Source organism: Bombyx mori, chromosome 6 (genome assembly GCF_030269925.1).
Source record: "Bombyx mori chromosome 6, ASM3026992v2".
In the NCBI taxonomy this organism is placed as follows: domain Eukaryota; kingdom Metazoa; phylum Arthropoda; class Insecta; order Lepidoptera; family Bombycidae; genus Bombyx; species Bombyx mori.
In genome coordinates, this window is record NC_085112.1 from 10947279 (window position 1) to 10970869 (window position 23591).

Genomic DNA, 23591 nt, shown 5'->3' on the forward strand with positions numbered 1-23591 from the left:
AGTTTTTTTTTTCAATTAGTTTCTAATGAATATAAACCGATTTCAACGAAGTATAAATGAGTGTATCATCAATGTAGTGGAATTTAGTGAAATATTCAATAATAAGGAAAACTCAAAAACTAGTGGTCCGTTCTTGATAAAAATAGAGTAGCAACAGAGCAAAAAAAAAAATAACCTACTCCCTTTTTAAGTCGGTTAAAAACAGCGCTTAACCTCCTTATATAGCTGCTTATTTTCTGACTGTAAACTATCATATAAAATTAAATAAATAAAATTAATTAACAGCTCGTAGCCACTTATAGCAATGGCGCATCATTAATATCTAAAGTTGTGTGTACGCAGTAACAATCCTATCTTGTGAAATTGCCGATAATTAACTGTATTTTATGGTTTCCATAATTATTTTAAATACGTTGTAATTGATAATGAAAAGAAAACTTCTTTTACGGTTACTAATTAAACTAAACTATAGGTGCCTACAGCTTTATCGCATTTTTAAGAAATATTTATAAGTTACTTTTTATTTTTTTATACGAAAATTACGTTTAAAATGTCCAGTATTATAACAGGGCAATTTCGGAAGTTCAAGACCTATGATTTTGTTATTTTGAAGTTTTTTTTATTATTTTATTGCTTAGGTGGATGGACGAGCTCACAGCCCACCTGGTGTTAAGTGGTTACTGGAGCCCAAAGACATCTACAACGTAAACGCGCCACCCACCTCGAGATATAAGTTCTAAGATCTCAGTATAGTTACAACGGCTACCCCACCCTTCGAACCGAAACGCATTACTGCTTCACGGCGGAAATAGGCAGGGTGGTGGTACCTACCCGTGCGGACTCTCAAGAGGTCCTACCACTAGTAGACAACATGTAGTTTTAGATATGAAAAGAATATAATATATGGATAGGCAGAAATGCTTAGTATGTTTATTACAAAAATACTATTCTAATGTATCTAAAATTGGATTGTGCGTTGTAAACAAATTTAAATATTATAATTAACGGCTGTCTGGTGTAGTGGTAAGTGACATGGTCACTACACAAGGGGGTCGCGGGTTCGAATCCCGCCAAGGGAAGATATTTGTATGATAAATATAAATGTCTTTTCCAGGGTTATGGATGTATATTAAATATGTGTATGTGTATAATAAAAATCTTATATTTATTTCCGTTATCTGGTACCTGTAACACAAGTTCTTTACGAACTTATCACGGGACCAGTTAACGTGGCGTGACTGTTAGTAAATATTTATTTATTTATTTTATTTATTTAATTGTAATATTGCAAAACAAAAATAGTGAAAGTTATAGGCCAGAATTTAAAGCTATTAGAAATTTGTCATCGCGTAATATAAATAATAGCTAAAATAAACAGAAACATGTCACAAATTGAGACATGACCACCGGTGCCGGTGGGTGGCTAGAGCTTTCGATCTGTGATCTTACCACACTAATTTATTGCATTCACTTTGAGCTCCATTCAAAGATTTCAGATCATTGGATTCTAATCTGAAAATTCAATGCGTTAAGGAACGTAATCGCTTGCTTTTAAATCATTTCCAAATATGAACTTATTATCAAGAAGCCTGAAGGCATAACATCGATCTGCATAATATAATTAATCGTCGTCAGTGACTAATGTTGTCAATAATTAATGAACTGGTTTGGTTTCCAGTTGGTGTGCCAAGTGAAAGCTACGAAGAAGCGTCGGACCATACCTGTGATAGTGAGAGTGTCGGATATCAATGATAATGCGCCCGTGTTTCAGGGGACTCCGTATGAAACTAGCGTCTCTGAGGTACGATGCGATTTTGATAATTTGAAACTTAAATTGAACATAGATTGGATTTTGAATAAATAGAAAAATGTTATGCTAATATTTATTTTTAAAAAAAATCTAGAATAAACGCAATAATAACAATGACTTACAAAAATACTAATTTTTAAAGTGTATACGTTAATTTTAAGCACCTATGATGCAGTTTAAAGGCACCGATCTTGATAACACCACCGTAATCAAACAAACAGATAATAAAACTTTCGCCGTCACAGATATTCATAATTTCATATCCTACGCAAATTGTATTTGAAGATAATAAGACACCCTTATTTTTTTAATTCGGGTCATCTTTCTACCTGCACGTGGTGATAGGAACGCCAATTTAGATGTAAATAAAACAAACTAAAATTCTAGATTTAACTTGACCGTCCAATAATAGCAACATGATGTTACGTTGTGTGGAGACCAAAATTTTGGCATTCAATCGATTCGCAATTCGAATGATACAGTAGGTATGTGAATAGAATAGATTCGTTAATTCACTAATAAATTCGAATCCGAAAAGTGATTTTATCGGAACTAGTGGTAGTAGTAGCAGTAGCCGAAATTCTACTATAATTAATTGAAATTATAAGTTTGAACATTATTATAGTTCTATAATCACAAATTTCGTCAAGACTACACTATAGACAAATCATATTAAAGATAAACAATATTAACCTATTCTCAATTTGACCACAGACTTTAAGCAATAACAAAAGTTTCCCAATAAATAAAGACTACATGTGTGTGTCAAATACATGGTAGTGTGTGTAATGTTTTTTTTTATTGATTTATACATTAAATTTTCATGCATAATTAAATAACATATTAACATTCTGCACTCCTCTCTATATTCTCTATAAGTGTGGGAAATTTCATAGTCCTCCATCCGCGCATATTTCGTAAAAAGGGTACAAAGTTTTTGCTTCACGTATTAATATATAGATGATGTTTTCACTTAAATATAGTTGGCTCCGATTGGCACGACGATATTCGAAGGGATTCGAGCAGTTGACATCGACGCTGGAGTTAATGGCTTGTCAGAATACTTCATAATACAGGGAGATAACCAGACATTGGATTCAATGAACGCCGCTGACGGGTACAGCCATTTCGCCATTCCGATACCTCATGTTGGACACGTCACAGTTAACAAGAGTTTGGATTACGAACGAACACAGAAGTATCTAGTCACTATTGTTGCTTCTGTAAGTATTATAGCAATAAGAGATTTATATGAGTCGACTATTATCAAAGCCGGCAATGTGACTTTTGGACAATTATTGGTAAATCAGAAAAACGAATTATTGACTTTGTATTCCATTGGCAGTCACAAAACTCTTCTGATCGATATCTTAGATAAATAACAGGTTAAGTATTAACCTTTATTTAATGCAGGTTTTGAACCGTATTCTTTGAAGGAGACGATTATATTCAAATCAATTTGTATTGACATATCAATAACATTTTTTTGTCCAAATGCACAGATTGCCACCTTTGATAATAGACGACTCATATATTGAATATTTACTGGCGGTAGGACGTCTTGTGAGTCAGCAAGAGTAGGTGCTACCACTCTGCCTGTTTCTGCCGTGATGCAGTAATGCGTTTCGGTTTGAAGGGTGGGGCAGCTTTTGTCCTGTAAAAACTGAGATTTAGAACCCATATCTCAAGGTAGGTGGCAGCATTTACGTTGTTGGTAGATGTCTATGGGCTCCGATAACCATTTGTCACCAGGTGGGCCGTGTGCTTGTCCAACCATCTAGGCAATAAATAAAAAATTAAAGAAAGAACCAGACTATGGTACATTGTTTTTCTTCCTATGGGATATAAAATCGCAAAGCCCATAGGTAACACCACATCAATGCCGTTACTTTTAAGCCGATTAAGTCGGCCTTTCTAAACAGCTTTTCATTTAAGATACCGAGCTTTTTTCAATGTCACTTGTGTCCACCAGACTCCCACCAGATATCTCGAGCTTAGTGGATTCTATGAACACCATTTATGGTACATAAGCGTACCACCAATCTTTGCAAGAAATGACATGTTCTCATTATAGAATTTGATAGCAAATTTCGCCTTAATCTTCTTAAGGATCGTGCCCGTGATAACAAAAGACGGTTGTCAAGTACAACGACGCTAACAGTGAACGTTCAAGATGATGATGATCAAGATCCTTCATTCATATACAAAGGCTGCACCCTACACGAAGGAGCTTGTTTCAACCCCGAATATGCCAGTTACGTAAGTTGTTCTCTGCAAAGACTTAGGGTTGCTGCTAGTTTATCAGAACCCGTGTTTGTGTTATTTCATATCACGGACGGGCAATTAACGACTTGGGGTAAAGTTTGCATATTTTTAATGGTCCTCTATAAGTATTGCTGAAACAGCTGCAAATTGTAATTTTATTTTTATTGTTTACAGACGCACGTACTAATGTTCACGTAATAGTAATTCGGCATTGTAATTTATGTAGCATACTTAAGCCATGGCCACAATCAAAATCTTGCTTACCGTTAGAATTTTTTTTCTGAAAGTAGCTTGCAGGGACATGGAAAATTTCAAAACGGATTCTAAGTAATAACTTTGACCGAATGTTAGTCAATCCATAGCAGGAGGCCGATCAATATGAATAAGGGATGAATTTCAATTTTAGTTCAGAGTTAGTTAAAGAATTAATTGGTTTTCTGGTATATTGGTACTCGAATGAGTTTCATCTAACCATAAGAAAGGAATGGAATGTTCTAGCTAGGGTCCGTTAGACATTAGGCTGTTCTGCTATTAATCAAAAAGAGGTTATCACTCGAGCCGTTGTGTTCATTATATCTGTAATTCTCTCTGGAGTTACCTCATGTCACAATATATATTACCAACAGTGTGTATGTAATTAAAACTTCAATTTCAAATCCCAACGAGAATGGCATTCTTAATGTTTAAGTCTATAGACCAGTAAGCGTTGAATGTAACTATACTTGAGACCTTAGAACTTATATCTCAAGGTGGGCGGCGCTATGGGCTCCAGTAACCAACCACTTAACACCAGGTGGGCTGTGAGCTCGTCCGCCCATTAAAGCTATAAAAAAATAAAAATAAAAAGAATGACAAGTGCGCAATGGATTTTTCTGGTTAATTACACGTTAAAATTGACCTAAGTTTTCGTATATCCCCCTACCAGGTGAACAGCGGTATGCTAGCAGGAATCCTCTCATTAGAACCGGAAAAGATTCAAGCCGTCGACATGGATACATTGAACGCGAGGATACGTTACAGCATCGAGAGCGGAGAACCAGAGTCTTGGCCGGATTATTTCACTATCGACACGAACACCGGCGCTGTAAGGCAACTGGTGCCGGTCGATACAAGTATTGCGAAAAAGTTTCAATTGGTCATTAAGGTGAGATATTTATCAGTTTCACGATTTTCAAACAGATAATGCTTTGGGAGTTCGACGAATCGTCATGCGTGAGTTCAAATTGTGATTCGGGCATTTTAAAGAAGACGCAAATAGGTATAAATCAGTTGACATTTTTAATATATCTTTAAAGATATCGATAAAGTGAAGATTTACCATCGAGCAAGCGATATTGGTCGGTGGACGCACAGTCTGAGTATTGGATATGCATATTTATCTCGAAAACCTTGTTGGCACGTTTCAAGTGTTTGTCAAATTCCTTGTGTTCTACGAAAATTTTTTTTTCGTGCCGGGGGCCGAATCTACGAGGTCTCCGCGCCTAGGGGGCGCTCGGGGTATGTGGGACTTGACGATCTGCAAGGTGTTGGGAGCAGACCGCGGGCCCAAGGAATTTTAGGGCCCACCCACTAAACGACTCCCCTACACTCTTACACCCGACGTCTGATATCCGTCCGAAGTCAAAACCCAGTCACCGCAATAATAAGTTGGTTTTGTTCACCACATGATCCACGTGATGAGTAAAATTACATGTAAAATACCTGTATCAACTAATCAACATTGCCAATATTTTTGTAAATTAATAAATTGCCTGTGGTCCCTCACTACCGTTTTGGTGCTAAGTGGTTACCGGAGCCAATAGATATTAACAACATCATTGGCACTACCTACCTTGAGATACGAGTTCTACGTCGGTTAACAGTACAACGGCTGCCCCAACCTTCAAACCGAAACGCATTACTGCTACACGATATAGATAGACAAGATGATGATACCCGGAAATCTGGTGACCACAAAGACTTCAGAAAATTTCAGTTTTTTTTTTCCTACCTGAGAGCCTTGAGAGGCTATTTCAGCGTAGCCTTAACTAGTAGGTGAGCTCACGGGGCTCAAACCTGGCGACGTTGCTAACACGAACCATAGCAATTTCAAGCAAAAATCAACCGACGTTATTGTATTTTAGGCCGAAGAAGTATCAGAAGCGAAACGTTATACCACAGCCAAGTTGACCATCACAGTGCGGCCGGTAGACGCTAGTCCACCAGTCGTGAAAGCTTCTTCAGATTTAGGGGAAGTCGAGGAAAACTCACCGAAAGGAACTAAAGTCTTGGACTTAAACGGTCAGCCGATTGAGCTAGCTGTTTCTGATCCCGATCTGGTGAGTATAATACGTAGATTCGAAATAATCATTCGTACGTGCGTACTCCTCGTCCTCGCGTCATTTTCCTCATTACTGAGAATCGTGACTCCCCCGCTGCATCAGTTTCTCCCGTATGATTTTCCTCCATCTGCTGCGATCCTTAGCTTCATGAAGGGCATTGTGGAAGTTGATGTTTAGAGAAGATCGTATTTGGTCCGACCAACTCACGGGACTGCGTCCTCGGGGACGTTTGCCATCTACCTTTCCTGTCACCATCAGCTGTTGTAAATTGTGACCCTTTTTCCGAGCATATGTCCGAAGAATTCCAGCACCCTACGAAGGCATATAGCAGAGTGCTTTTGATATTTAGGGCTGACCCCTGTTAAGTGTTAGCATTAGAAACTTTAAGATAATAATATAGAAAGGCAAAAGGCTATTTGGTTTGAGCGACATTTTGGCAAGTTTACAGGAGAGCTATTTAAAGTTAAAATTTGAGAAAAATATCATACCAAATAAAATTAATTGAAGTTGAATTGAAGAATGAACTGTTGATGCTAATACCAAATAAAACGGGTCTTTAATAACAAAAGATAAATTTCGTGTATTATGTGAAATGTCTTTCCTTTCACTCCTCGATATAGTCTTAGAAGCGCCGAATTGTCAACGAATATAATTTTAACAGGGACCAGGAGATCCAATTCCGAACTACACGTTTGAACTAACCACTAATTTCTTCGACATCAAGGACGGATATTTGGTTGTTGGTGACGAGACACTTGACAGAGATCCACCGAATCCAGGGAAATATAGAATTCAGGTATCTATCGACTTTTCGTCAGTACAAACCTATTTAAAATGCCATACCGGGTGCTTGGGAGTCTGGCAATACCTATAAAATTAATTGATAAATAATTTATATTATACTGTATATTCATATTTTTATACAGAATACAAAAGGTCTCACGAAATCTCTACTGGAGATTGTGATCTCATGAAATATAAACCACAATAAGGCTCATTAAAATAACTTGCTTGCTAAATAGCTAATAATTCACTATTATTACACATTCAATTCGGATTCTTCAAGTTATTGTATTTTTTTATTATTTGTATAAAAAAATAAAAAAGAAATGTCATTGAGTTCGCGCCAAAATACACTGAATCTTATTTTTTGTAATGTTGCCATACTAATTAATTACTGTAATTTCTTTACGTTACATATTAATAGATAAATTAAACCTATTGGAATATTTTCGTTTTTTTTTTATCATTATTGAAAAGGCTTATGAAATATAAAAGGCTGATTCTCTGATACTTGAATTTTTCTTCACTCAGGTCGTAGCCCGCGAAGCGAACGGTGGAGCCGCCTCAGCTCCATATACCATCACCGTACAGTTGCTAGACCAGAACGATAACGCACCAACCATACCTAAAACCCAACCAATAGTTGTACCGGCCACTTTAGAACCCACCGCAGTGCATAAGGTGAGATTTGTTCTGCGAAAAGAAGATGGCGTATGTAACTACAAGTGACGTGGCCTCAAATACAAAAATGGCGCCCGAAATGTTGCTCTAATATTTTTTTCAATCAATTAATGTGGTTATAAAATTAATTTATTACACTATTGGGTGTTATTACTTTCTATTCTATACAATTTATATAAATTATCCTCCATAATTGATAAGGTCAGGTAGAGGTAAGGAGAACCATTTCATAAGGGAGAAGCTTGAAAAAGTGTGCCACCTTCAGCACTACGTTCAAAAATCCTCCAGAATGGCGCTAGCGTAGGCACAGGGTATGATTTGAATTGAGCAGTTGTTAACTGATTGAAGTGTGCTGAGTTAGGAAATTTAATATATTTAATGACTAGAGTAGCTAGTGACAGTGTAATATACAAGACCTCACATGTTTACGTAGTCAAAACTAATTTAGTCAATATAACCTAAAATTATTGGTGTGGTAAAACGTGAAGACATGGATTGTATTTTCTTATCAGCTTTAAATAAAATATTTTTTGTGATTTTGTAGTGCTTACAGCTCTTTCGTGTTTTTTTTTTATTTTTCTATTTTATTCTAAAAACTATCAGCGCTTTTTTTTTTAATTTACCCTTTTGCTACTGTAGCGCCACCCTTATTTAGCAGATTTTAACGAACACATTTTCACACAGAGACGTGTCTCCTTACCTCTACCCTCCATAATATCAATGAATAAATTCGAAAAAATAGGACAAGGAATTTTAGTAATCTTTTCTTTTATTTATTCATAGTAACATTATGTTTTTTTACAGGTCGAAGCTGTTGACATCGACGAGGGTGAGAACGCACGTGTGACCTATAATTTATATCACGTGTCTAATAATGGTGGCAACAAATTCACTATAGACCCTAACACGGGAGTTATATGTAAGCACCTAAATCTAAATTACACTTGTAACACTTTTCTCAATCGAACGTACGACGAATTGAATTTCGTCACTGATATTAAGTACGGTCCGAAATCTTTTTCTCTTCTTTTTAATATTTTTCAATTGGATAGGTAATAGAAATAACGTTTGTTGCCGGATTCTGCTATTGAAAGATAATTGGAAGTTGCTTTACATTGCCTAATAGTGGTTAAACGCTAGTATTGAGTATCTATAGGCAGATGCGTTTTATCTACGGTGCAGAATGTGGCTGCAATGGCGTTAGGGGACGCCGGCGTCGGCACTTTCAATGAGCCTGATACATTTGTACCTCTTTCAGTTTGACCGCGCGCTTACTAGAGGGCGCTGGGGTAATGAGAGACAGAGAGAGATTGAGAGAGTAAGATAATGTTGGAGTGAGAGAGAGAGAGAGAGAGGGAGAGATTGAGAGAGTAAGATAGTGTGGGAGTGAGAGAGAGAGATTGAGAGAGTAAGAGAGTGTGAGAGTGAGAGAGAGAGTATTCTTTAAGTCACACCAAATTAATAAACAATGCGAACATTACATACACAAAAAAAAATACAAAAAATATTGCACATTTGTTGTTTTTTACGCGGACTCTAAATGGGGTATAGACGCTTTTGTCTATATGTATGCGATTTCAGATCAAATTTTAGAAAATTTCAATAAGTTTTTACCGCACAGATACAACATTTTCTGCATTCTACAGTCGCAAAGTATTCTTTTTGGTAAAAAGTACTTAAAGGCATTTCTCTCTTTCTGAGCACAAATATTTTAGTGCATTGCTGCAATGTAATTTGATTCTCCTTTAAAGTACTCATGGTAATGGATGTCTTACAATTATCCATCCTGTTTGGTTTTGCTTGAACGCTCTTCCTTTCATATTTATTTAACTATCGAATTATATCTTTCTTGTGTGAATTGTGAACTATGAAAATAATATTCTCACATCATAACAGCACTTTGTTTTTGGCCTTAAAGTCTTAAGATTGGGATAGATTTTTCAGTAGTATCTTAGTAATTTTATTAATGTAAAGTTTCCTGCAAAACTGCATGAGTAATTTAGGTTATATAATTTCACCAACTCATGAGCCCACGACTTCGCCTTATCACCAGTAAATTCCAATACTAAGCAATAAATTACTGTAGTTCATTCAACTATATAAGGAGTAAATTTTTTAAAACCGTAAATCTGGAGCGTTTGCTCCACGGACACTTAAAATTGTTTTATAATAATACCTGATGGTGAGTGGTCGCCGTCGCCCATAGACTTCAGCAATGCCAGGGGCACAGCTAAGCTGCTGCCTACCGTTAAGTACTCTCTACAAGCCTCGTTTGAAGAAGGACATATCATAGCGCTCGTGGAAACACCGTGCGAGGGAGCTCATTCCAAAACCGGATGGTACGTGGCAAAAGAGATCTCTGGAAACGCACTGTGGATGAACGCAGTGGCTCCAGGTAGTATGGATGAGCTCTACTCCGATGGCGGGCGATGCGATAGAAAAAACGAGATGATGGCATCATCTCAATTCCTCAGAGCACTCTTCAAATGACAAAACTCGTTCATATTCCAGCAAGCACGGGGCGTCTCCAAGCCGGCGAACAATACAGCGTTACAGTTCGAGCCACCGACGCTAAGGGCCTCAGTTCCCAGGGCATTGTGGAGTTATCCGTGGCCCCCGGCCCTAACACGAGCCCGCCGCAGTTCTCGTCCAGAGACTACTACGCGCCCGTCTCGGAGGGCGCCGCCATTAACTCGACCGTCACCACGGTCACTGTGAGTGGTCGTGATTATTTGAGTCCTAATGGGAATAAAAGATCTCGCAATTATGCTTCATTTGGTTCTTTTTTTAAACAGTACCAACGAAACTTTTTTTTTATTGCTTAGATGGGTAGACAAGTTCACGACCCACCTTTTAAGTTTTGAAGTGGTTAACGGAGCCCAATGTCGACATCCACCTTGAGATACGAGTTCCAAGATCTCAATATAGTTACAACGGGTGCCCCACCCTTCAAACCGAAACACATTACTGCTTCCCGGCAGAAATAGGCAGGGTGATGGTACCTACCCATGCGGTCTCACAAGACGTCCTACCAACAGTAATCATTTTCACAATAACAAACAAAAAAGATGTGTGGTGTCATGGGACACCGGATAGGAACGAAGTTCCTTATTATAAAAATATTAATTTTAAGTTCTATTCGAGGTATAAAGAAAATACTTATTCGGGTATACATTTTTTATTATGATTTTTTAATGATAAAAAAAAACTACTTTACAAAGTTATCAACTTTATTTTATTCACAATTATTTATAAAAAAATATATTATATAATAATAACAATATGCAAAGAAACAGCTATTTATATGAATAATAATAATAACCGTCATAGCGTAGATTATACATTAGACACTCTATAGCCATCATACTAAGGCTATACATAAATAATAAAAATCTTACGTTACGGACGTTTTTTCCGGGTTAGGGTACCCCTCCGCATTGTCCCATAAGGAACTTCGAAATTTAATTTTTACACAAATATTATATAGCTGTTTTTTTCTATTAATTTTCAGGCAAAAGATCCCGAGAACGAGCCTGTGACATACAGCATATTATCTGGAAACGATCTGAGACAGTTCGCAATCGGCTCTAATACTGGCGTCATAACGGTCATTAGGAGTCTAGACCGAGAAGTTTTGACGAGATATCAATTGGTATGCAAATTTTTAATTAAAATTTAAGTTTAGTGTAGCTTTAGTTAATAGTTTGAAATACTTTTGAGTTTGCTTAAAAAATGTAACAATTATAATGCGATTGATCTTAAGAATATATTCGTGAACACAATACGTCACTTTTATTGAAGTAATAAATCTCATAAAAGTCGTGTAAGAGTGAATAGAGATGTAATCTATCTGTTGTACACATAATTAACATATCTATATATTAATACGTGAAGCAAAAACTTTGTATCCCTTTTTACGAAAATTGCGCGGACGGAGGAGTATGAAAATGTCCACACTTATAGAGAATATAGAGAAGAAGTGCACAATGCTAATTTTTTTTTTAAATTATGCATAAAAGATACATTAAATCAATAAAGAAAACATTACACACACTACATACCATGTATTTGACGCACACACGCATACATACTATTTATTGTCAAACTTTTGTTCTTGACGTCTGTTGTCAAATTGAGAATAGATTAAATTTTGTTTGTCTTTGTTAATATTTTTTATAGTGTAGTCTTGGCGAAATTTGTGATTATAGAAGTATAAAATACAATCATATTAATGATAGTCGAATTTCGACTACTGCGGGACCTCTAGTATAAACAAACTAGTGTTTGCCCGATGATCGAAATTCAACCATAATAAAAAATTTAAAATTTAGACTTGTTTTGTTTGTTGCATTTTCTATGTCGTTTATCTATTAATAAGACTTAAAAGAAAAACGGTTGTTTTAAAAACAAAATCACTGATTGTTATCTGATCTTAGCATTTCCAGTAGCTTCTAAAGTGAAGATAATCAGCTTAAAAAGTGGAAAAAAAAACTAAAATAGAGGTTGTATACAAAATTATGCCCGGTATCGTCAATCCAAGCGATTTCTTTGAGTTAGTTATACAGATAAACATCAAGAATATGCTAGGCTATATAAATACGATCAATTTGTAATATTTAGTCCTCGTAATTATTCGAATGCATTCGATTATTAATTTGAAATAAATGACAGACTAATCGATTAAAAAAAATCGATACTATTACTGGGTATTTTGTTTTAATTACAAGCACAACATTTATCGATGTTTCAGGAGGTGAAAGCAGAAGATCCAGGGAAATTAGTGAGCACTGCGACCGTCAATATTAAAGTTACCGACATAAACGATAATAATCCGAAATTTGATGAGGAATTCTATACGTTTCATGTTAAAGAAGGTAGATAATTAACATATCACAACTATTTTAAATCTAAACACAACTTATTAGTTAAGTTAATATAGATTTATCGAAGCGCCTAAAGTCCTTTGCGATTTGTTCTTAAAAGTTCTGGCTTGGGCTGAAGTTCGCGGCGCATTCGATGTTAAGTGTTGCCAGATTAGATGTACTCTTCAAACGGAAGCGGAAGTTCAAGGCGGTAAGGTTCGATACGTCCTATCATCAGTTATTCGAATATCATCAATAAGCAACACTATACGGAATATTTAGGTACACCGAAATAACGAGAAAAAACAAACTTAAAACCAAAATATAGTTACAAACTTCCAAGCCACCATTAGACGGAGACTTCGGAAATCGGATAGATTGACATAACCCAATTGTATATATAACCCAAAACATCTTCTTCTTCTTTATGGCTTCCTCATTACTGAGGGTCGTGACCACCTTGATCTAGTTTTTGCACCAGCTTCCTCCAATGTTGCCTGCATTTGGCCTGCTTAGTGGCGCCCGGGACGCTGGTGTTTGTGGCCTCCTTGACAATGTCCACCTAGTTGGCGATCAACTATTAGTTTTTCCAAGTTGTCAGGATTTCGTCAGGCCACGTGTCCGAAGTACTAGAGGAGACGCTGCATATTGAAATAACCGCTTTTTACTTCATGCACATGAATATATATACGGTACATACACCAAAATATCATTTTTTACAATTTTTGTCTGTCTGTCTGTTTGTTTGTTCCGGCTAATCTCTGGAACGGCTGGACCGATTTTGACGGGATTTTCACTGATAAGTAGCTGATGATATAAGGAGTAACTTAGGCTACTTTTTTAGACTAGTTTCGCCCCGCGGCGTCACCCGCGGTACGACAATAACCGCCCGTAACATCGCGGGAGTCAACTATCAATAATAAAATTTAATATTTCCGAAGCGAAGCGAGGGCGGGTCGCTAGTATAATATACGTATAATACAATACTTACACACAGAATATTACCAATATATTATTAATATTATAGGGATGTCCGATGAATTCGTTGGGTACGTGCACGCGACGGACGCGGACGAAGGCGTCAACGCGATCATAAGCTACAGCATCCCGAACAATTTGCCTTTCAACATCGACAACAACACCGGGATGATCAGCACCAAGACCAAACTCGACTATGAGAAGACGAAGGTGAGTACAAAACCTTTAGATTTCCCGTTCATTTGTTAATAAAATGTAAGATATATTTATTTAGCTACTAGCTGACCCGGCAGACTTCGTAGTGCCTCAATCGATAAATAAAAGACCTAAACTTTTGTATAAAAAAACTTAAAACAAACAAAAGGAATCCGTCCGACGGGGGACACATTAAAGGAAAAACGAAATTGTTATTTTTATTTAATTCCGAACATTTTCATATTTATTTACCTTTTAAGCCTTCTCTGGACCTCCACAAATAATTCAAGACCAAAATTAGCCAAATCGGTCCAGCGATCTCGAGTTTTAGTGAGACTAACGAACAGCAATTCATTTTTATATATATAGATTAAACACTATACGACGCAACTAAAATTACAGAAAAACTATAAATGAACCAACATCGAACAAACAATAATACTCTAACAATGCTAGAGGTAGAGGGGGAAGAGGTCGACCGAAAAAGACATGGATGGAGTGTGTGTGAGAGTGACGATATGAGAGAGAGAGAGAGGAGTGAGTGTTGAGACAACGGCTGATAGAAGAGAATGGAAGAGAAAAATTAGCTGTGCCGAGCCTACCTAGTGGGATAAGCTTAAGAAGAATGTTAAAATGCATTTTCGTAGTCCATTTGACGATTACATTAATTGTGTGTCGGACAATAATAACTATTTAAACAGAAACATAATTAAAAATACATCTAAGACTTCATTTTTTTTTAATTATCATATCGAGTGGCCAAAAGCTATTTACTTTAAGCGACATTTATCTTTGTAATTAAAGGTCCGTTTTATTTGGTATTAGCATCACCAGTTCGATGTTTTCAATTAAACTTCAATTAAATTTACTCTGTTCAAATAGCTGAAGAAGTTTTTTTGTTATGATATTTATTCCAAATTTTAAACTTTAAGTGGCTGTCCTGTAAAGTTGCAAAAATTTCGCTTAAACCATATTTTCTATTGCCTTTACCTTTCGATATTATTTCCGACATTCCCAATGCTTGTTTATGAGGTTAAACCGTAAAAATTGTTAAAATAAGTCTACAACAGTTCTTACAGGTGGTAGGACCTCTTGTGAATCCGTACGGGTAGGTACTACCGCCCTGCCTATTTCTGCCGTGAAGCAGTAATGCGTTTCGGTTTGAAGGGCGGGGCAGCCGTTGTAACTATACTTGAGACCTTAGAACTTATATCTCAAGGTGGGTGGCGCATTTACGATGTGGATGTCTATGGGCTCCAGTAACCAGTTAACACCAGGTGGGCTGTGAGCTCGTCCACCCATCTAATAAACAAGTTTTTTTTAAATTAGTTTCTAATTAATATAAACCGATTTCAACGAAGTATAAATGAGTGTATCATCAATTTAGTGGAATTTAGTGAAATATTCAATAATAAGAAAAACTCAAAAACGAGTGGACCGCTCTTGATAAAAATTGAGTAGCAACAGAGCAAAAAAAAAAAAACTTACTCTCTTTTTAAGTCGGTTAAAACAGCTCTTAACCTCCCTAGATTGATGGACGAGCTCACAGCTCGTCCATCAATCTAAGCAAATAAAAACACGAATAACGCCAGAAAATAACCAAAATCTAGGGTTGAGACGTCTCAATAAATTACTTTTTTTTCAGGAATATTCTTTCGTGGTAACAGCGACAGATGGCGCTATAGACAAACGTCTGGGAACAGCGTCGGTCGCTGTACAAGTACAAGACATACCCGATGAAGCGCCAATATTTCCTTTGCCGCTGTATTCGGTTCATGTACCGGAAAACGTGCCCAATTACCCAGTCGTTAAAGTTCAGGTTCGTGTGATGTGAAATTAATCGTCGCGTCGCGATGTAGTATCGATTTGTACCTACGTATAAATATATGTATACTAGCTGTGTCCGCGACTTCGTCCGCGTGGAATTTAACAAACCATTAAATTTATAATAATTGTTTTTTTTTTAAATAGAAGTATCCTAATTTACTCCTTATTACACTAGCTATCTGCCAATGAAAGCCCCGCCAAACTTTGTCCAGCTATTCCAGAGATTAGTCGGGACAAACAGACAAACAGACAAAAATTGTAACAAACGTTATTTTGGTATATATGTACCGTATATACATTCTTAATATGTCTGTAGTAAAAATCAGTCAGCTTAATATTACAAACATACATTACATTTTATTTTTCATTTCAACAATAAATATCAATCATCAAGTTTCGTGTACTTATAAATAAATTAGAATAAGGGTAGACAGATTTCTCTATTTTCTCACATCCTAGCCGCAATCGACCCTTAATCATGACGATTCCATCAGCTCAAAAATAACGAGAACTCCTTGAAAGAGTACGTTTGATAATAGCCTTGATAATTCCCCGAACAGGCAGAAGATCCCGATACATCTCCGGAGATAACGTACACGATAATGAAAGGCGATATGGATCTGTTTTCGATCGACCGCAAGTCGGGTCTGGTAAGGACTCTGCAGGCCTTAGATAGAGAAACATCGGCCCGACACGAACTCATTGTTGGCACCGAAGAGAACAGCGAAGAAGGACCGGGCGCGACCACAACTATAGAGATTGTCGTTGATGTGAGTATTCGTTACTAGTGAATTCCGAAGGCCGTCATTTTGTTTTATTGAAATTACAAAAAAATACTAAAGGCTTGTTTGGGATGTTCGCGCTATCTTATTTTTATAGCAGACTTAATATATACATAATAGTACCCTTTTATACCATCAACCCACCATCCATCTATACCACTTTCATATATTCCTTATACGGTGCTATTTCTGCGCTGTGACACGTTCTTCTTCAAACGAGGTACGAGATAACTTCTTAGCGGTAGTCACAGCTTGGCTATGCCCCTGGCATTGCCTTGATGTCCATGGGCAACAGTGGTTACTCATCATCCAATTTTCCGTATGCTACGCTGTTTACAATGGCAAATGTATGAAGACGTTTTGAAAAGTACATAAAAGGCTGCTAGCTGCATCAAACGCGTACAGCTTAGACAAATAATTTATGTGTTTGCTTTTGAAAACATTTTGTGAATTATTTCGTTTGCCAGAAATTATTACAGATGTGAGGAAGTAATTTTGAATACAAGGTTTCGTTAAATTATTGCTAACGCATTGGAGTTTTCCGTAGGGTTTCTTCTTAATAGTATACTTGACAATATTTTAATATGCTAGGTGAATGGATGAACATATGGTTCAATAGGTGTCGAGTGATTATCAAAATTCGTGGACAACGCAACGTTAAAATCGCCAGTTACTTTGAGACCCAAAGGTCGAAGTCAAAATTTTATTAAAGAGTGGCTGTCCCAACCTTTAAATTAGTGACTCCTGCCTGCCCAGACTCATAATACCAGCAGTAAAGTCCCCATTTTTCTAATATATTTGGGCTACTAAAACTAATCATGCCACTGAATCATGAACAAGTTTTAAATTATTGCATTTCATTAAACGCAATCCATACATTATAAGTTAGATTGGTTTTCGTTATCGTGTTGTTTTGTTGTATAGTTGTTACGACGATTGTATACAAGTTCAGCACATTTGTCTTGCTTAGTCATACGCTACATGGCTTATGTTGCAAGCCAGCTGTTAAGCTATTACATAGCTTTTATCGCGGGCTTTGAACGCGGCGATCGAATCAAGAAATTCCGTAACGAAAATAAAACCTAACACGCCCCCTCCGCCTACTATGTAGCTCGCGTTCAATACATTCACACGTTGCGATTGTGTAATGTTTGTAAATAAGCGCGCGCGGTGTGACGTCTCACTACATGCGCATCATGAAAAGTCTGCCCATCTCTCTCTCGCGCGGTCTAGCTTATGAGTGTGAAGGGGACAGTTAATGTTTTGCTTTTCTTAATGTTTATAAATATAGCGTGGTCTTATTTTATTATTGTTTTAATTTTAAATTATTATTGTCTAATTATAATTGCATAAGTTGATAAAAAATACTATTCAATAACTTTACCGCGGCAGTCCCTGAGTGCCACACGTGTTTTTTTTTACTTGTATAAAATAAATAAATAAGTTTGTATATCTCCAGGACAAGAACGATAACTCGCCCATATTCACGTCAGTGGTCCGACCGGTCACGGTGGAGGACTCATCGTCTATAGGGAGTCTCGTGCAGACGGTCGTCGCCAGTGACGCAGACGCGACGTCACCGAACAACAGAGTCCGGTACAAACTAGTGGGTCGGGGTAAAGCGTCCAAGTACTTCCACGTCGAACCCGACACCGGTGCGTTGAGGGTTCGCGATGATCTGAAGAAGGAAACGGATAGCGAGTATACGGTAAGATTCATACTGGTTTGTTGTCTTGAGCCCTCGTGTCTCCTTACGAGGGACCCCCCTCTGCCTGACCTTGAGGCAGGGGTGATGAGCTTTTTTTTATTGCTGCTTAGATTGGTGGACGAGCTCACAGTCCACCTAGTATTAAGTGGTTACTGGAGCCCATAGACATCTACAACATCTAGGAAGGGTGGTGGTGCCTACCTGTGCGGTCTCACAAGAGGTTTGCTGGCATGAATCTCATATACGTGCTGGTTTGAGTTCAGATTGGATGGAATTTTCTTCTTTCTTCGTTCTTCTTTTGGAAGACCGAATGGTTAGGCCACAGACAGAAACGTGAACACATCCGCCCACCTTTCTCTATCACCACATCTTTCATACCGAAACGCATTACTGCAGCAATAGGCGGAGCGCTGGTACCTACGAGCTAAGTAGAAATGATTAAAACCAAATTCGTGTGCATTACAGGTGGACGTACAAGCTTACGACCAAGGCGATCCGGTCATGTCATCGGTGACCAGTCTAACGGTGTACGTGAGCCATTCGGCAACCGTTCCACCTGACGTAAGCGCTCAGTTTTTTACACATGTAGCAGCAGTAGTAGTAGTAGAATAGTAGAGATAAAAAAACTATAATAGAACTAAAAAAATATTTCTTGAAAACTCGTCTTTAATTCGTTGATACTAAGGTTTTTTTATATAAAGATTCTTTGATGTAAGTACGCGCTCTAAATGTATTAAGAATGAGAGCAGAGAGGTAGGTAGGCAGGAAAATGTCAATAGATAAAAGTTTATGGGCTCACGACCCTTAGTATTGATTATCGAAGCCCATAGATACTAAAACGTGGATGACATCACTTCAAGCTGAATGTTTGGATTTAGGAACGCTTGACTGCTTCTCTATAGAAATAGGAAGGGATGTAAAGAGACAAAAAGCTCTTTAGAAATAGGCAAGATTGAAAGAACCAACAAGCTCTTTAGAAATAGGCTGGATGGAAAGTGACAAAAAGCTCTTTAGAAATGGGCAGGATGGAAAAAGACAACAAGCTCTTTAGAAATAGGCAGGATGGAAAATGACAACAAGCTCTTTAGAAATAGGCAGGATTGAAAGAACCAACAAGCTCTTTAGAAATAGGCTGGATGGAAAGTGACAAAAAGCTCTTTAGAAATGGGCAGGATGGAAAAAGACAACAAGCTCTTTAGAAATAGGCAGGATGGAAAATGACAACAAGCTCTTTAGAAATAGGCAGGATGGAAAGTGACAACAAGCTCTTTAGAAATAGGCTGGATGGAAAATGACAACAAGCTCTTTAGAAATAGACAGGATGGAAAGTGACAACAAGTTCTTTAGAAATAAGCAGGATGGAAAGTGACAACAAGCTCTTTTGAAATAGGCAGAATGGAAAGAACCAACAAGCTCTTTAGAAATAGGCAGGATGGAAAGTGACAACGTCGAGGATCGTGGGTTCGATTCCCACATCGAACAAACATTCGTGTAACGAACAGTTTTTTATGCTCATTTTCTGGGTGTTTATTAAACAAGTTTGTGTGTCAGTCTCTGGTATCCATAGCACAGGGACTCCTAATTAGGGGCCAGATGACCGTGCGTGATTTATTCCCAGTTATTTAATTTATATCCCCCAACTCACTAAAAACTGCTACGTAATTTTAATATAAATTAAATTTTAATTTTTTAATGATGCTATTTCTTCATTTCTAAGTTAATTCAATATTTTTTCTTCGTCCATCAGGTCGGCTTAGGTTTCGCTGATACAGTGTATACGGAACACGTTGCCGAGAACTCGCCCAACGGTACCCTAGTTAGAGTGTTGCCATTACTCAATAAAAGGGAACATTCCCCAGACACGCCTCTAAAATGCTTACTCACAGAATCTTCGCAAAAAGGTAAGATTGCGTTAATTATTCTATAGGTTATGTGGTTATTGATATTATGAAATGCATAATTAAATAATCAATAGAAAAATGGCCAAGATTACCCTATTTTCGTTTTGTGTGGAATCCCTTTAAACCAGGGGTGAGTGACCTTTTTTATCAATGGGCCCATTTTAATTTTAAATTTTTTTGGCGGGCCGCCCTTTTTATCTCTTATTAATAATTTACGAAACATTATTTTTTTAATAAAAACAATTAAGAAAACAACAGAAAAACGATTTTATGGGAGAAGGTCGATAAAATAAATTTCAATTATAGAAATGATTGGCGGGCCGCGTGTTGCTCATCCTTACTTTAAACAAAACCTTTTTTTTTCATTTTGTAGTTGGGTGGACGAGCTCACAGCTCAACTGGTGTTAAGTGGTTACCGAAGCGCATAGACATCTACAAGGTAAATGCCGCCACCCACCTTGAGATATGAGTTCCAAGGTCTCAGTATAGTTACAACGGCTGCCCTACCATTCAAACCGAAACGCATTACTGCTTCACGGCAGAAATAGGCAGGGTGGTGGTACCTACCCGCACGGACTCACAAGAGGTCCTACCACCAGTAATTACGCAAATTATAATTTTGCGGGTTTGATTTTTATTACACGATGTTATTCCTTCACCGTGGAAGTTAATTGTGAGCATTTGTTGAGTACGTATTTCATTAGAAAAATTGGTACCCGCCTGCGGGATTCGAACACCGGTGCATCGCTACATACGAATGCACCGGATGTCTTATCCTTTAGGCCACGACGACTTATACTAACCGATTTATTCAGGGATATTCTACGTGAAGCTGACAGAAGACCGCGACTGCGCGATATACCTTAACACGAGTTCGCTAGACTACGAGACACTATCGGAGTATTCTCTGGAAGTACAACTGGAGTCCATACAGGGTCTGATCAACCCCGACAGTAGTAGAGCGCTCGTCAAAGTTCATGTGACCGACGTCAATGACAACCACCCCGTGTTTGTGTTCAACGAACAGTCCACTGTGGCCGCCGCGAAAGGGAAATACTTCGCTATTGTCAATAAAGAGATGCTTCTGGGCACCAACGTTCTTCAAGTAAAGGTGAGATGAAATTTAAAATAAAATAAAAAGAAATTTTGTTAATAATTTTATCTTATTATTTATTTAGTTTAATTTAAATTTACTCAAAATTAATTTTATGTAAATGAAAAAAAAAAGATATTCAACTTTATTTAAATTTAATTATTCAATTAATTATTAAATGATTGATTTAATTAATTAAGCTTTCAATAGTTGAACTATTGAAAACACACGGTTTTTTGAATAGATCGTTCTCGTTGATTAAATATAAAAAACTACTTTTAAATATTAAAAAAAATACTTTTACATAGACTAACACGAGTCATTTTTGAATGTGCAGACTATGAGAAAAGCTATTAGATGCCTATCATATACTCCTGGTAACAAAGAAGTAATGCGTGCTGATTTATAATTACTCACTTAAAGTGCTATACGTGAGATAAATTTCAATCTTTTGTCGTACATTTAAAGTTCATTTTGGTAAAGCATCGAACGTAAATACTATACACAAACAATATTTGTCGTGTAAAACAACTCTTTATTTACTCGACAATAAATGAGTCGTCTATTATCAAAGGTGGCAATCTGTACATTTGGACAAAAAAAATTTATTGATATGTCAATACAGATTTATTTGAATATAATCGTCTCCTTCAAAGAATACGGTTCAAAACCTGCATTAAATAAAGGTTAATAGTTAACCTGTTATTTATCTAAGATGTCGTTCCGAAGAGTTTTGTGACTGCCAATGGAATACAAAGTCAATAATTCGTTTTTCTGATTTACCAATCATTGTCCAAAAGTCAGATTGCCGCCTTTGATAATAGTCGACTCAAATATCGATTTATTCAGGCGAAAGATCGGGACAGCGGCGCTTACGGCAAGTTAGAATACCACAAGAACTCGTGGACCGAAGCGGCCGAAGAGTACTTCGGTCTGGACGCGGACACGGGGATCATAAGCAATATAAAATCGTTCGAGAACGTTCCAAAGGACATTCTGCCGTTCAAGTTCAGCGTGACCGCGAGAGACAACCCTGATTCGCCACAGGACTATAATATAGCCAGAGCGTCGGTTGTGGTAAGTGTTCGATCCATATTTATTTCATAACTCACGGCGTAAAGTGATCATAGGATCTTTTTTTTTAATGCTTAGATGACGAGGACGAGCTCACAGCCCACCTGTTGTTAAGTGGTTACTGGAGCTCATAGACATCTACAACGTAAATTCGCCACCCACCTTGAGATATAAGTTCTAAGGTCTCAAGTATAGTTACCTAGTTCATAGGATCTCACAGATATTAACGCGTAAATGCCGCCATCTTGACGCTTGAGCTCTAAGTCTCAATTCTACAGTAGTGACTAAGTTAATGATACCTATAAGTGTGGGCTGAAAATTCTATTCAGTTAAGATGAAATAAAACATTAATACGCAATAGTTTTTCATCAGGAACACTGTAAAGCATTCTAAATGGCGGAAATAATAACGACAGATGAAAGGTTATTTGGCTTAAGCGACATTTTTGCAACTTTGTAGATAGCGGCTTTGGCTCTGCCCCTGGTATTGCTGAAATCCATGGGTGACAGTAATCACTCACCTTCAGGTGGGCCATATGCCCGTCTGCCTGCAAGGGAAATAAAAAACTTACAGAAGAGCCATTTAAAATTCAAAATTTGAAAAAAAATCCATAACAAAAAAATAATCTTCAGCTAGTATTTGAATGGAGTAAACTTAATTTAAGTTCAATTAAAAAACGTCGAAATGTTGATGCTAATACCAAATAAAACGGACCTTTAATTACAAAGGTAAATGTCGCGTTTTTAAGCGAAATCTCGCTTATACCAAATGGCCTTTCACTCCTCGATTTATAATAACAATAATAAATGTGTGATTAAACCGTAAAATTACGTTTAATCATGTCTGCGACTAGCGAAAACCTGTTACAAAATACATAACTACAGCTCTACCACAGTAATGTAATCCTGTCAATAATTCACTGAAGCTCTACACGCGAGGTGACCTTCACTCACCTCTATCTCTACCTTTCTATCTTTATCTGACTATCTATTCCTAGAGATCTTATCTTAGAGATCATATTCCTATCTATTCCTAGACCTGTATCTATCTATCTTTATACAAAAACAATATACTGTTACATTTATACAGAACAATATAATGTTACTGGTGGTAGGACCTCTTGGGAGCCCGCGCTGGTAGGTACCACCACCCTGCCTATTTCTGCCTTGAAGCAGTAATGCGTTTCGGTTTGAAGGGTAGGGCAGCCGTTGTAACTATACTGAGACCTTAGAACTTATATCTCAAGGTGGGTGGCGCATTTACGTCGCAGATGTCTATGAGCTCCAGTAACCACTTAACACCAGGTGGGCT

The 23591-nt window shown here is 37.3% G+C and overlaps 1 protein-coding gene across 6 annotated transcripts in view; it reads left to right on the plus strand.

Moving 5' to 3' along the window:
- LOC101741348 (cadherin-99C) overlaps nt 1–23591 on the plus strand; it is a 171500-nt gene that overhangs the window by 139425 nt on the left and 8484 nt on the right. For all 6 annotated transcript variants that reach the window (XM_012689959.4, XM_062669108.1, XM_062669106.1 and 3 more), the window contains 19 exons: nt 1679–1801; nt 2794–3033; nt 3920–4069; nt 5001–5219; nt 6199–6393; nt 7058–7192; nt 7711–7860; nt 8665–8779; nt 10372–10574; nt 11372–11512; nt 12611–12734; nt 13750–13910; nt 15541–15714; nt 16283–16492; nt 17964–18212; nt 18678–18773; nt 19960–20113; nt 20929–21224; nt 22056–22283. In XM_012689959.4, coding sequence (XP_012545413.1) covers nt 1679–1801; nt 2794–3033; nt 3920–4069; nt 5001–5219; nt 6199–6393; nt 7058–7192; nt 7711–7860; nt 8665–8779; nt 10372–10574; nt 11372–11512; nt 12611–12734; nt 13750–13910; nt 15541–15714; nt 16283–16492; nt 17964–18212; nt 18678–18773; nt 19960–20113; nt 20929–21224; nt 22056–22283 — 3363 coding nt within the window. The remainder of the gene's footprint in view (nt 1–1678; nt 1802–2793; nt 3034–3919; nt 4070–5000; nt 5220–6198; nt 6394–7057; nt 7193–7710; nt 7861–8664; nt 8780–10371; nt 10575–11371; nt 11513–12610; nt 12735–13749; nt 13911–15540; nt 15715–16282; nt 16493–17963; nt 18213–18677; nt 18774–19959; nt 20114–20928; nt 21225–22055; nt 22284–23591) is intronic.